At 43.7% G+C, this 14,801-nt stretch overlaps 1 protein-coding gene across 4 annotated transcripts in view; it reads left to right on the top strand.

Moving 5' to 3' along the window:
• The first annotated feature begins 472 nt into the window (after positions 1 to 472).
• The window catches only part of c19h18orf21 (chromosome 19 C18orf21 homolog), a 69,905-nt gene continuing 55,576 nt past the window's right edge, over positions 473 to 14,801 (top strand). For 2 of the 4 annotated variants that reach the window (XM_072283652.1, XM_072283649.1), the window contains exons 1-2: positions 473 to 558; positions 12,067 to 12,164. In XM_072283652.1, coding sequence (XP_072139753.1) covers positions 12,079 to 12,164 — 86 coding nt within the window. In that variant the 5' untranslated portion in view covers positions 473 to 558; positions 12,067 to 12,078. Of the gene's footprint in view, positions 559 to 588; positions 711 to 12,066; positions 12,165 to 14,801 lie in introns of those variants that run through there. The other 2 variants (XM_072283650.1, XM_072283651.1) reach the window with 2 other exon arrangements.

Below are 14,801 nucleotides of genomic sequence, written 5' to 3'. Positions count from 1 at the left end.
GAGGAATTGTTTTTTAGCCAAAGAGTAGTGAATCTGTGGAATGCGCTGCCACAGATTGCGGTGGAGGCCAAGTCCCGTGTGTTGATAGTTTCCTGATCGATCAGGGGCATCAAAGGATATGGCGAGAAGGCAGGTGTAAGGGTTTGAGTGGGATCCGGGATCACCCATGATGGCACGGCAGAGCAGACTCGATGGGCTGAACGGCCTAATTCTGCTCCTCTGTCTTAAGGCCGACGCCAGGATTTACTACTCGCATTACAGAACCCTACCTTCCGCTGATGGTCTGACATTTGGACAGATGAATTCTACAGGTACAGAGCACGGAAAGACAACACTCCGACCTGCCAGCAACATTATCGCCCCGCCCTCTGAACAACGTCATCCTGGTGCGCTAGGTGCAGCCCCGTAACGGCCGTCGCTCGCTCGTTGATTGGTTCACGCCTGAGGGGACGTCACTCAGTGTGCGCCACTGAGTGGGGGACTCCGCTGGGAGGCACTTGTGTTGTGTTGCTGCGGTGGCCGGGTGTCCTGTTCGTTTAGGGAGAGGTAAATGAAGAAGTAAGTTTACCAGTATTCGATGCCGTGCCTTTGTGGTTAACACCTGTCTTCGACTTGCAGAAGGGGAAACGGACTCCTGCGCCCGCTGTCAGGTCTGGGCTGGGTCAGGACTTCAGGGTAGAGGAGCCGAACAATGGAGGGTTTAGATTTAGGTGAGTGGGGAACTGAGAGGCAACTTTCCACATGTGGATACATGGAACGAGCTATTGGAGAACGCTGGAGCAACAGACAAAGTAGTGGAGGAGTTCAGCTGGTCAGATGGCATCCACTGAGGGAATTAGTCGACGTTTCCACTATTTCTCTGTTGCTCTGGATTGCAGCATCTGGAATACAATTACAATGATTAAAAGGCATTTGAGCAGGTACTTCGGAAGGAAAGATTTAGAGAGGTATGGCTCAGATGTTGGGACTAGTCAGATAGACAACTTGTTGACCTTAATCATTTGAGGACAACGGGCCTGTTTCTATGTTTTGTAACTGAGGGAACCTACCTGCAAAACGACCAAAACTGCTGTTTGCATCTGGAACAACTCATGTTGCTGTAAATGCTCTGATCTAAATAGTGTTAGAATTTGAACTTGAGTAATTGAATCGATAAAATGCTGCATTGTCTTTTTGTTTTGGAAAGTGTGCAGCTGCATTCTTACATTTATGATTTAAACATTGTTGCATTTATTTCTTTTAAACTTAACCTTACACGTTTGACTTAAAGTTTTGTTGTTTAAAAAGTTTTAAATTTCATAGAACTCACCTGGAAGTTTGCAATCTTGGTTAAGTCCTGTGAAATTTTACTTCAACACCAGAAGATATGTAAATTACTGTGTGCACTATTCTTACTTTATCAAACAACACAATTGCCACTGCGACTTGTACTGTGTGCCAAGCAGTGTTTGACTATGTTATACTAAGACAATAACTGCTTTTGACTGGATGCTCTCAGAAGATCAACTAATTTACACTTGTTTCTCTATTCACTTAACTATGAAAGTGTCAAAGTGTTTGGCACTGTTTTTTAAAATCTAGTGCTGCACTTTATTGTCTATTGACACGTGGAAAAACTTGTAGAGAATTTAAAAGCAAGACAATCTGCTTGAGAACAAGTGTGTTGAGTAGCTTTGGGAGAAGGAAAGGAATTGTCAGTGTTTTGATTTCTTCCTTTACTCCTGGCACTTTCCCACACCCCGCAGCAGATGTGACACTTGTCCTTGCACCTCCTCTCTCTTCATCCAGGGGCCTAAGTCAATCTTCCAGGTGAGGCAAAGGTTCACATGCATTTTCTCCCAACCTTGTCAACTGTATTCAGTGCTTCTAGTGTGGCCTCCTGTCCATCAGCACAGACTTGGGTAGCTGTTTTGCAGAACACCTACGCTCAGTCTGCAGTGCCACCTCAAGCTTCCAGTGCAGGTCATCCTGACTGCTCTCTCCACACTGATCTGACATTCTTTTCCTTCTCTACCACCAGACTGAAGCACAATGCAAACTGGAGGAGTAACACCTACCTAATGACACGAATGTTGAGTTTTCTTTTTTCTTTTTTTCCTCTCTTTGCATCCATCCATCTATCATTCACCTGCACTGTCTTCCAGCTCCCTTTGCCTCTATCCGGCACTAACTACGTATCATCTTACATCCCTCCTAAGTCAACCTATCTTCCTTTCTTGCCACTCCCCTTCCCCTTGTGCCAGTCATCTCAACTCTTAACTCTCAGTCTTGATGCAGTCTTAATTGTCAAAATAGTGACAATTCCCTTCCTCTCTGATGCTGCTTGACCCCTTCCCCACCCCACCCCACCCTACCCTGAGATCCGCCAGTAGATTGTTTATCTCCAGATTCCAGGTTCTGCACATCTCTTTGAAAATGTATAAATTGCATTAGGTAATCTTGTGTGCACATCCATCTGAAGATCATGGGGCAATTGGCCCTTTTCCTATTAATGTTTGTTGATTTTGTTTTAATGAGTGCTTAACTCATCATCATCATCATCATTGTATGCCATGTCATGACATAGGTGATCTTGGTCTATGACCATGATTATTTCTGGCAAATTTTCTACAGAAGTGGTTTGCCATTGCCACCTTCTGGGCAGTGTCTTTACAAGACAGTTGACCCCAGCCATTATTAATACTCTTCAGAGATTGTCTGCCTGGCGTAACCAGAACTTGTAATACGGCCATCTGTCACTTGGTCCCATAGATTCACCTGACCTGCGAGGGGCTAAATAGGGGCTACATCTCTTTTGGTAGCGACATCTCCAGCCCACCACCACTTAACTACTAGCTCCAAAAGATGCGATTCCAGCTTTGAACTCCAGGCCAGGTCTTTATGTGCTGCTATTGTGACTCCCGTCTCCCCTTCCCCCACCACCACTCTGCAACCCCGTCTCCCTCAGATCCCACCGTCAGCTCCTGGGTCTTCAGGCTCCATCTTCCTCTCACCCCAACCCTCCCCTCTCCACTGACACCCCCAGCCTCCCTCCCCCTCACCCCTCTGATCCCACTTCCCATTCCCTCCGACCTTCAACTCTCTGAGGCAGAACGCTCTGTCCTCAGTAAGGGCCTCACCTTTGTCCCCCTTCGCCCACACGTCAGCGAGTTCTGCGTTCGCCACGATGCGGAACTCTTCTTCCGCCGTCTCCGTCTTTGAGCCTACTTTGGCAAGGGCTCTCCCACACCCACCGATGACACCTTCTCCCGTCTTCATGGACACCCCGCTCTGGTTTTCTGCCTGCTCTGGATCAACCGTCTCGACTTCACCGCACCTTGTCCCCATTCCAACCTCACTCCTTCCGAATGCTCTGCTCTCCACTCCCTTCGCACTAATCCTAACCTTATTATTAAACCCGCCGATAGGAGGGGTGCTGTTGTAGTCTGGCGTACTGACCTCTACCTTGCCGAGGCACAGCGACAACTCGTGGATACCTCCTCTTATTTACCCCTCGATCGTGACCCCACTAAGGAGCACTAGGCCATTGTCTCCCACACCATCACCGACTTTATCCGCTCAGGGGATCTCCCATCCACTGCTACCAACCTTATAGTTCCCACACCCCGCACTTCCCGTTTCTACCTGCTACCCAAGATCCACAAACCTGCCTGTCCTGGCATACCTATTGTCTCAGCTTGCTCCTGCCCCACCAAACTCGTTTCTGCATACCTCAACACTGTTGTATTCCCCCCTTGTTCAATTTCCTACCTATGTTCGTGACACTTCTCACACTCTGAAACTTGTCAATGATTTTAAGTTCCCTGGCCCTCACCGCTTAATTTTCACCATGGATGTCTGGTTCCTATATACTTCCATCCCCCATCAGGAAGGTCTCAAAGCTTTCTGCTTCTTTTTGGATTCCAGACCTAACCAGTTCCCCTCTACCACCCACCCTGCTCCGTCTAGTGGAATTAGTCCTTACTCTTAATAATTTCTCCTTTGGCTCCTCCTACTTCCTCCAAACTAAAGGTGTAGCCATGGGCACCCGTATGGGTCCTAGCTATGCCTGCCTTTTTGTTGGCTTTGTGGAACAATCTATGTTCCAAACCTATTCTGGTATCTGTCCCCCCACTTTTCCTTCGCTACATCGACGACTGCATTGGCGCTGCTTCCTGCACGCATGCTGAGCTTGTTGACTTCATTAACTTTGCCTCCAACTTTCACCCTGTCCTCCAGTTTACCTGGTCCATTTCTGACACCTCCCTCCCCTTTCTAGATCTTTCTGTCTCTATCTCTGGAGACAGCTTATCTACTGATGTCTACTATAAACCTACTGACTCTCACAGCTATCTGGACTATTCCTCCTCACCCTGTCTCTTGCAAAAATGCCATCCCCTTCTCGCAATTCCTCCATCTCCGCCGCATCTGCTCTCAGGATGGGGCTTTACATTCCAGGATGAAGGAGATGTCCTCCTTTTTTTAAAGAAAGGGGCTTCCCTTCCTCCACCATCAACTCTGCTCTCAAACGCATCTCCCCTATTTCACGCACATCTGCTCTCACTCCATCCTCCCGTCACCCCACTAGGAATAGGGTTCCCCTTGTCCTCACCTACCACCCCACCAGCCTCTGGGTCCAACATATAATTCTCCGTAACTTCCGCCACCTCCAACGGGATCCCACCACTAAGCACATCTTTCCCTCTTCCCCCCCCCTCTGCTTTCCACAGGGATCACTCCCTATGCAACTCCCTTGTCCATTCATTCCCCACCCCCATCCCTCCCCACCGATTTCCCTCCTGGCACTTATCCTTGTAAGCAGAACAAGTGCTACATATGTCCTTACGCTTCCTCCCTCACTACCATTCAAGACCCCAGACAGTCCTTCCAGGTGAGGCGACACTTCACCTGTGAGTCGGCTGGGGTGATGTACTGCGTCCGGTGCTCCCGATGCAGCCTTCTATATATTGGCGAGCCTGAACACAGACTGGGAGATCATTTTGCTGAACACCTATGCTCTGTCCACCAGAGAAAGCAGGATTTTCCAGTGGCTGCACATTTTAATTCCACGTCCCATTCCCATTCTGATATGTCTATCCACGGCTTCCTCTACTGTAAAGATGAAGCCACACTCAGGTTGGAGGAACAACACCTTATATTCTGTCTGGGTAGCCTCCAACCTGATGGCATGAATATTTGACTTCTCAAACTTCCACTAATGCCCCAACTTCCCCTCGTACCCCATCCGTTATTTATTTATCTTTTATTATATATTTTTTCTCTCTCTCCTTTTTCTCCCTCTGTCCCTCTCACTATACCCCTTGCCCATCCTCTGTTTTTTTTTCCCCCCCTCCCCCTTTTCCTTCTTCCTAGGCCTCCTATCCCATGATCCTCTCATATCCCTTTTGCCAATCAACTGTCCAGCTCTTGGCTCCATCCCTCCCCCTCCTGTCTTCTCCTATCAGTTCAGATCTCCCCCTCCCCCTCCCACTTTCAAATCTCTTATTAGCTCTTCTTTCAGTTAGTCCTGACGAAGGGTCTCAGCCCGAAATGTCGACTGTACCTCTTCCTAGAGATGCTGCCTGGCCTGCTGCGTTCACCAGCAATTTTTATGTGTGTTGCTTGAAATTCCAGCATCTGCAGATTTCCTCATGTTTGAGCTCCAAAAGATATGTTCTTTTGTTCCTTCCCTGCTCAAGATCAGGTTAAGAAACATAGAAAACATACAGCACAATACAGGCCTTTCGGCCCACAAGGCTGTGCCGAACATGTCCCTACCCTAGAACTACCTAGGCTTTACCCATAGCCCTCTATTTTTCTAAGCTCCATGTAGCCATCCAGGAGTCTCTTAAAAGACTCTATCATTTCTGCCTCCACCACTGCCACCGGCAGCCCATTCCACATACTCGCCACTCTCCATGTGCAAAAAGAAACTCACCCCTGACATCTCCTCTGTACCTACTTCCAAGCACCTTAAAACTATGCCCTCTCGTGCTAGCCATTACAGCCCTGGGGAAAAACCTCTGACTATCCACACGATAAATGCCTGTCATTATCTTGTACACCTCTATCAGGTCACCTCTCATTCTCCATCGCTCCAAGGAGAAAAGGCCAAGTTCACTCAACCTATTCTCATAGGGCATGTTCCCCAATCCAGGCAGCATCCTTGTAAATCTTCTCTGCACCCTCTCTATGGTTTCCACGTCCTTCCTGTAATGAGGCGACTGGAATTGAGCACAGTACTCCAAGTGTGGTCTGACCAGGGTCTTATATATCTGCAACATTACCTCTCAGCTCTTAAACTCAATCCCATGATTGATGAAGGCCAGTGCACCATATGCCTTTTTAACCAGAGTCAACCTGCGCAGCAGCTTTGAGTGCCCTATGGACTCGGACCCAAGATCCCTCTGATCCTCCAACCTGCCAAGAGTCTTACCATTAATACTATATTCTGCCATCGTATTTGACCTACTAAAATGAACCACCTCACACTTATCTGGGTTGAACTCCATCTGCCACTTCTTAGCCCAGTTTTGCATCCTATCAATGTCCCGTTGTAACCTCTGACAGCCCTCCACACTATCCACAAGGCCTCCAACCTTTGTGTCATCAGCAAATTTACTAACTCATCCCTCCACTTCCTCATCCAGGTCATTTATAAAAATCACGAAGAGTAAGGGTCCCAGAACAGATCTCTGAGCCACACCACTGGTCACCGACCTCCCTACAGAATATTATCCGTCTACAATCACTCTTTGCCTTCTGTGGGCAAGTGAGTTCTGGATCCACAAAGCAATGTCCCCATGGATCCCATGCCGCCTTCGGTTTATTATGACGTTTGTTATCTTGAGGCAATAGTACAGTGCAAGATGTAAACATAACTGTAAGTTATAAGTTTTGGAAAAAAGACAGTGTTCATGGACTGTTGAGAAATCTGATATCAGTACAGCTGATAAAAGGATGTGGGAATTGTGTGTTTTATCTAATCTTATTTTTAAGGGAAAATTTTTTGTCAAATGTATAAGATTTTTGGCATGAGATAGTGGGATGGATAAAGGGTTATCAGGATTTTCTAAAGTTACTGTAAGCGGTTTTGAATCAATAGCAACAGGGTTTGGAGAACGAAGAATGGTTACCGGAACAACAAGCTCTAGAGCACGGGTTTCCGACCTTTTTTTTCTAATGCTGTGGACCCTTACCACTGACATGGGCCCTGGGTGGGATCCCTGCTCTCGATGAATTCAGCAGCTAGTTGCTGCTGACTTCAGCATCTGCAGTCTCCTGAATGGATACAGGACTGATTGAAGAACAGAATGTTGAGTAAAAATTACAAGACCTTTTTCAGTTTGGCACATTTATCAGTGGGAGGCTTTTAGATGAAAGGGCAAGATGTACTAGCCTGGATATATGTTGATCTGTGGGTGCTTATGCAAATTACATGCAAGTTGAGGACGTGCTGGTAGAGGGCAGACTTTGTCAACAAAGTATGCTCTCGGCACCCAAACTGGTTAAGTTTGGATGTGATTTGCCAGGTGGTGGTGAGAGATGGTAGGCAAGAGTGAAATGAGGTGGGAGACCTTTGCTGCCAGCACGGCTGTGCCAACAAGGTGTCGGTCTGTTTCTAGAAGTTGCCTTTGATACAAAGCTGAGTGGGAAAGTAGTTATGAACAGGATAAAGAAAGAAGGGATATAAGTAAACTGCTTAAAGAACTGAGTAAGATTGGTGTAAGTTTAGAACCATGTAGGAAAAATATGATTTGGACTTTGATCAGAAGAATTACAAAGCACATATGCTTTTAAATTATTTAATTCTACATTCCACCCACTCCAACGCTGCTACATTTTACATCAGGCAGAGGACAAAATTACACAGTTAACCCCAATGTGGAATAACTCAATAAACTTCCCTATAGTTGTACTCCCTTATAACAAATTTATCTTTGTAGTTTCTTTACATACCAATATCTTAAACTGGCGGAAAATATCAAATATATTTTCAGGGTCAACTAAGGTTGATCTAGTAATAATCACACTTAGTAATTTGTGGTCTAGATTATTCATTCCTGCTGTCAGTAATTAATTGACAGTGTGGCATTAAATAACTTGTATTGAATATGCAAGTACAGAAAGTTGACTAACAGCACATTTGAGCTTATAATCGACTGGTCAGGGGAAGCATCATGTGGAGTAAAATAAAGATAAACCAGAATAAGAGTGAGTAACCAAATATACTTCCATTTTAATGAAATGGTAATATACGATAAGTTCAGTCCAGAGTGTATATATTGTTGACATCACAAAAAGAAAAGTAAAAGAAACACTTACTAAAGGTACAGATTTATAATTGTATCCAACATAGAAATGTCCAAGTCTACTCGGTGGATTTAACCAGCCAGAAGAACATTAACAAATATTGAGAGTTGTTTGAAAGTTTAGTCTAATATTATATTTCAACATGTTATGCACGGTGCTTTAAAATGAGTAGTTCAGGGGTGCAGGTTCAGAAGTGGTTTATGAGTTGGTATTCTGGTTATCCAAGAGTTTCAGTGTTGGGTGCATGTATTTGTATGAAGAACAGGCAGCACAATTACTACATCAAAAGCGTGCAGTAAAAGGCAGTATAACTATGAAAACTACATTAACTCAATAGGATATCTTAATGTTCAAAATCAATTTATTATCAAACTATGTACTGTACTGTGCAAAAGTCTTGGGCATCCTTGATTTTTTTTAATATAAATTTTATTTTTGTGTTTTTTCTGCATTAGTGTATCAGTAGAAAAGAGCAAATCTTAGCTTTCCAAACATTCATTTTCCAAAAAATTAAATGTTACAGAGTAATGTTTGGTATTTTGTTAGGGTTAGAGTTGAATGAACTGAACTGATTAACTAAAATGAAAATGGGTATAGAAGGAATCAAACTGGGAAAGGACAACCAAGCTAAGGGTGTGCCAGTTTAACATTCATATCATCAATACTTACACCATGGCAAGAGTGAGCACAGTAACAAGAAACAAGGTGGCCATCCTGCAACAGCAAGGTCCCTCCCAAATGGAAACTCTGAAGAAGCACAACGAAACAGGCGAGGTTGAGGGTCAGAAGCACAATGGTTGGCCGTGGGAACAGTGCAGCAGATGTGAGATTAATCACACTGGCAGCCATTCCTCTGAAGTGAAAACGAAGCCAAGAGACTCACCTGTGCATAAAAACACAAGGACTGGGGTGCTGAACAATGGCAGCAAGTGCTCTGGACTGATGAGTCAAAATTTGAATTCTTTGGCTCTAGTGGGAGGCAATTTGACTGTAGGAGAGCTGGAGAGTACTACATGGATGAGTGTGCAGCCAACAGTGAAGCACAGTGGAGGTTTCCTGCAGGTTTGGGCTGCATTTCTGCAAATGGAGTTGGTGATCTGGTCAGAATTAATGGAATCCTCAATGGTGAGAAGTACAAGCAGATTCTCATCCATCACACAATACCATCAGGGAATTGGTCCCAATTTCATTCTGCAGCAGTACAATGACCCCAAACGCATGTACAAGGTCATAAAGAACTATTCTCAGTAAAAAGAAAAACAAGAAGTTCTGCTAAAGATGGAATGGCCTCCACAGAGCCCTGATCTCAACATCAAGGCTGTCTGGGGCTACCTGGAGAGACAGGTGCAAGCGAGACTACCAAAGTCTGCAGAAGAACTTTGGTAAGTTCTCCAAGATGCTTGTAACAACCTACCAGCCAATTTTCTTATAAAACTGCACGATAGTGTACCTGAGAGAACTGATGTAGTTTTAAAGCAGAGTGGCCGCAACAACTATTGATTTGATTTACGCTTTTACTCTTTACTGCTCTTTATAGTAAATATTTTGATATTTAGAAACTTTTCGTTTCGTTATTTTTGAAAGCATCTTCGCTTTTCAGAATTTTTTAACAGTACCATATATGTCACCATGTACTATTATGAGATTCATTTTCTTGCAGGCATTCACAGTAGAATAAAGAAATCCGATAAAATCAATGAACAGTACAAATAAGCACCCCATGCGTGGAAGAAAACAAACTGCAAATACAAAAGAGAAAACAAATAATGAATAATAGTGAGAACAGGAGTGGAATTCTTGAAAGTGAGTCCACAGGCTGTGTTCGGTGATCAATTCTTTGCTGAAGTGAGTGAAGTTATCCACGTTGATGGTTCAAGGGTAGTATTGTTCCTGAATCTGATGGTATAGGACTTGATCCCTGATGGAGGCAGTGAGAAGGGAACACAACCTGGATGACTGGTGTCCTTGATGATGGATGCTGCTTTTTTGTGGTAACACACCTTGCAGATGTGCTCGGTGGTTGGGTGGGGCTTTACCTGTGATGGTCTGGGCTGTATCCATCTCTTCTTGGCAGCTTTTCCATTCTGGGCATTGGTGTTTCCATACCTTTCTGGTAATTAATTGTAATTCATATTAGCTGCTAATTGCAATCTAATGATCTAATGATTGCAATTAGCAGTTTTGAGACATTTAAAGCTGAACGAGTGATATAAGTTGTGAAATAATCTTTGCTCACATTAGATTCATATTACCCCACTTTCAAATTGTTTGTGATCATTCTTGGCCTGAAGTCAGTGCAAGTTGACTCTTGTGTAGTAATTTAAAAAAACTGACTGATTCACTAACCTGCACAAAGTCAGGCAGATTGGGAATGGGTTGAATGTGATTTGCATGTAATAAAATGAGAAAAGTCTGGACTTGTGGAACTTACCTGTGGAAGTTGGTATGCAAGAGTTGACTTCTGTGTTGCTTCCCAACCACAAACACACCCCTGTGCTGGGAAGTATGTGGCAAGTTCTTGGCTGTGAAACAGGAATGTACAATAAAACTGATAAATGGTTCTGAAGTCACGATGATTTGAAATCATGAATTTGAGCCAGTGCATGGGGTGTCTGGCTGGAAATGGAGTTCTCTCCTGTAGATTTGGGATCGAGAATGCCGGCGTCAGGAATTTGAAGCCACGGTGTGTCTATATTTCCCATGAATGTAGATTGCAACTCTTGTTCATTTCTGATAAAAAGAACATGCTGTAGTAGAAATAAAAATTGGAAGTGTTGTAATACAATCCTAGATCTCTTGGGGTTAGTGATGGAGTCATTGATACTCTCACAGCTATTTAGCTTGTCTGTCACATCCCCTCTTGTCTGAAGTGTGCAAGGCCACAGATTTCTGTAATAAATCAATTCCCAACACAACATAGATCAAACTGAGAGACCTGCTCATTAATTTACTTTGAGAGTATGTCCTCAGGCTTAAAAGCTATGGAATCTAGCAAATGGATAAAATGTTTATTTGCAAGCATTCAAAAAGTACTCAAATGTAATAGTAAAAGCAGATGAATTATTAAACAAATGAAAACACAAAAAGAAAGGTTGTATTTAAGTAAAGAGATCATCCTGCACTTGTGTGCTTCCTGTAACATGAAAGGGCCTATTGGTGCCAAGTCATTGGGCAGATTTTCATCTTGACTGGAGAAGCTTTGTTTCCCTGCTAGACTCTATGAAAAGTGCCATTGTTTAGGGAGCAGCCATCTGGTGACCGGAAGCTCAGTACTTGCATGAAAGCTGCCAGTTCTCAGCTGATCTGACTTTTCAGTGGATGATTTTTGAGCTATTCTATCCCTATCCATTAGCTTGAATGACATTGGATAGATGAACTGCTCTGAACTAGATAGAACCAGGCCTATTGATTATGTGACCACATCTGATTTGTAGATGTTCCAGAACTGTTCCATCCGGTTGAATGATTGTGTCCTTTGCTTAGCAGAGTTTATTTTGTCACTGTTTTCGTAAAATTTCTCACTTTTGAAGCACACTGTGTCCTACATGTAGACATTTTGGTCAGGTTGGAAATCAAGGATAAAAGCCATTTCTTTGCATGGCTATACCAAAGCTGCAACTACTGTCTCCAGGCCAAATACAGTGCTCTTGCAAGGAGGTTCAGTCCCTCGTTATTGGCTCTTGTTATATTTTCTTGTTTCTCATTGTTTTCTTGAGCTTGGTGTCTAAATAAACTTGAGATTAAATAACTGATGCTTATTAACTCTCCTTTTAGCTCCCTTTGATAATGGACAATTTAAAAAGGCTGCAATTTCTCAAGAATTCAGCTTTTCAGCTGAAGGAGACATGCCCAGCAGTAGCAAGCTTCCTCTTGTAAGTATTGCATTATTTTATTCATCTTCATTTCCTGCTACTGTTTTCCTGAAACTGATCCAGTTATTTTAATGTGGGGAAATGTGCCTTCGCATCCAGCACATAATTCTCCGTATCTTCTGCCATCTCCAAAGGGATCCCCCCAAGCTCATCTTTCCTGCCCCCCCCCCCCCCGCTTGGGATCACTCCCAACTGACTCCCTTGTCTATTTGTCCCTCCCCACTAATCTCCCTCCTGGCACTTATCCTTGCAGTGGAACAAGTGCTACATCTGCCCTTACACAACCTCCCTCACTACCATTCAGGGCCCCAAACAGTCCTTCCAGGTGAGGAGATACTTCAACTGTGAGTCTGTTGGGGTCACCTACTGTATTCGGTGCTCCAGGTGTGGCCTCCTATATATCAGTGAGACCTGATGTAGATTGGGAGACTGCTTCACCAAGCACCTTCCAGAAAAAGCCGGATCTCCCAGCGGCCACCCACTTTAATTCCACTTCCCATTCCCATTCTGACATGTCAAACCATGGTCTCTTCTACTGTCGTGGTGAAGCCACACTCAAGTTGGAGGAGCAATACCTTGTATTCCGTCTGGGAGGCCTCCAACCTGATGGCATGAACAATGATTTCTTGAAATTCCAGTAATGGCCACCACCCCCCCCCCCCAACCATTTGCCACTCTCTTTTCCCTCTCTTACATTACCTCCTTGCCTGTCCAGAGCCTCTGTCTGGTGCTCTTTACCCCTCCCCCCCACCCCTTCTTTCTTCCATGGCCTTCTGTCTTCTGCTGTTAGATTCCCCCTTCTCCAGCCCTTTAACTCTTTTACCAATCAACTCCCCAGCTCTTTACTTCACCCCCCCCCATCACAATCCTGGTTTCACCTTGTGTTTCTCCCTCTCCTCCCCTGACCTTCTAACTCTGACTCCTCACCTTTTTTGTCCAGTCCTGCTGAAGAGTTTTGGCCCGAAACGTCGACTGTACTCTTTTCCCATAGATGCTGCCTGGCCTGCTGATTTCCTCCAGCATTTTGGGTGTGTTGTGCAAACTAAACCTCAGCTATTTTAATGGTAGTTATTTAAAACCCAATGATAAAATAGTCTCTGGCAAAGTCCCGATCGTACACGCAAGAGAATGAAGCGTTTTGTTTTCCATTTGAGAGGAGAACTTCCATAACTCCTTAAAGATATCATTGTTCACTACAGTGCTCAGGCATTAAGCTGCAATCCATTTTAAACACCTTGCTTTTTTGTCAGAGGCTGTGTTGAAAGTATTTTTTTTATCTGACCTGAAGGGGACTGTTGAACGTTACTGGGCTTATGGTTAAATTATCTATGACTATTTAAGCTTATTTTCTCATTTTGCTAAGTAATCTTGCCATTTGTTTGTTCTGGGTATTAAAGAAATTGAAACCTTCAATCGCCCCTGAGAAAAGAAACTAATTCTGTTCCATTTCTCATTCATTATTCTTTTGCCTTTTGCTGTTGGGGTGAAATGAAAGCCTATGGCTATGTGAGATGCTGATCACATAACTTCTAAAATTAGTATTTCCTTGAAGGGTAAGGAGGGATTCAATAGAATGATTGTAAATTACTGCTCATTTCTGTTCAAGTAAATTGCTCTTCTCATTTTATTTATTATATTTTGTATCAAAATGCTCGAATCTTGATTTCATCAAGGTTTTCTAAAGCAACTATTTTTAATCATGGAGTTTCTGAAGCAGATTGTCCTCAAATTTCTGTGAACTTGTTAGTATCTGTGTAACATTGCAACACACATTCTGTGGTTATGGTGCCTTTATTTTCACCTGGCTGGCTAACTGCGTCATTCCATGATCTGTGCATGTGCTGTATGGACAGTGAATTCCAAAAAATGCCATTATTAAAAGTCACCAGGAGCTGGTCAGTGTTTGGAGAGGAACTTTGAGAAAGCTGGTAACATCACATTACATCTAGACTTCCGAGAGCGTGTTAATGTCTTGAGCTGTCTCAGGAGGACATGATTGATCATTGGTTCTCTGTACATAATCACAGAAGCCATAATACCAGAACAAAAATTCAATGCTTTAAGCCAAATAATAGCCAAAGAAAGGATCGAGTAATACAAGATACAGTGGTATAAATATAGCAAAACATAAACCCAATCCCTGTGGCACTGAAATTGCCCTAATTGTGCTGTTGGGACAGTTCAGCAGGGGTCTCACAGCTTGCTCTCTAATTCCAGTTACCAATTTTAGACTATTGACTTCTGGGCTTTCCTTGTCGGGGATGAAAATTGGTAGATTTTGTAGGTTGTCTTAAATTTTAACCCACATTTTTTTTCCAAAAGTGAGATTTACATTTATTCAGAATACTTAATGACCTTGGATATCACAAAATCAATTGCATCCTTGAGTGTAGTTGCTGTTGTAGAGGAACACAGAAACAATTTCAAAGTTACATCGCCTGCTACAATTAATCCCTGAGTGCACAGCCTACAGCTTTAGGCCGAACAATACATCAAGCTGGTAAGTCATACCCACCCTCTGCTGTCACAGTAGATTTCTGAGGGGCCAAAATAGAAATACAGTTTATTCGCCCACTGTGATTGTGGAAGTGCCTTAATAGATTGGAGGTGAAAATCTTTTCAAATTGGTCAGTGCTA

The sequence above is a fragment of the Mobula birostris genome, chromosome 19 (genome assembly GCF_030028105.1).
Source record: "Mobula birostris isolate sMobBir1 chromosome 19, sMobBir1.hap1, whole genome shotgun sequence".
NCBI classification, from domain to species: domain Eukaryota; kingdom Metazoa; phylum Chordata; class Chondrichthyes; order Myliobatiformes; family Myliobatidae; genus Mobula; species Mobula birostris.
Note: the sequence above shows the minus strand (reverse complement) of the source record. Positions and strands in the feature narration are given on the sequence as shown.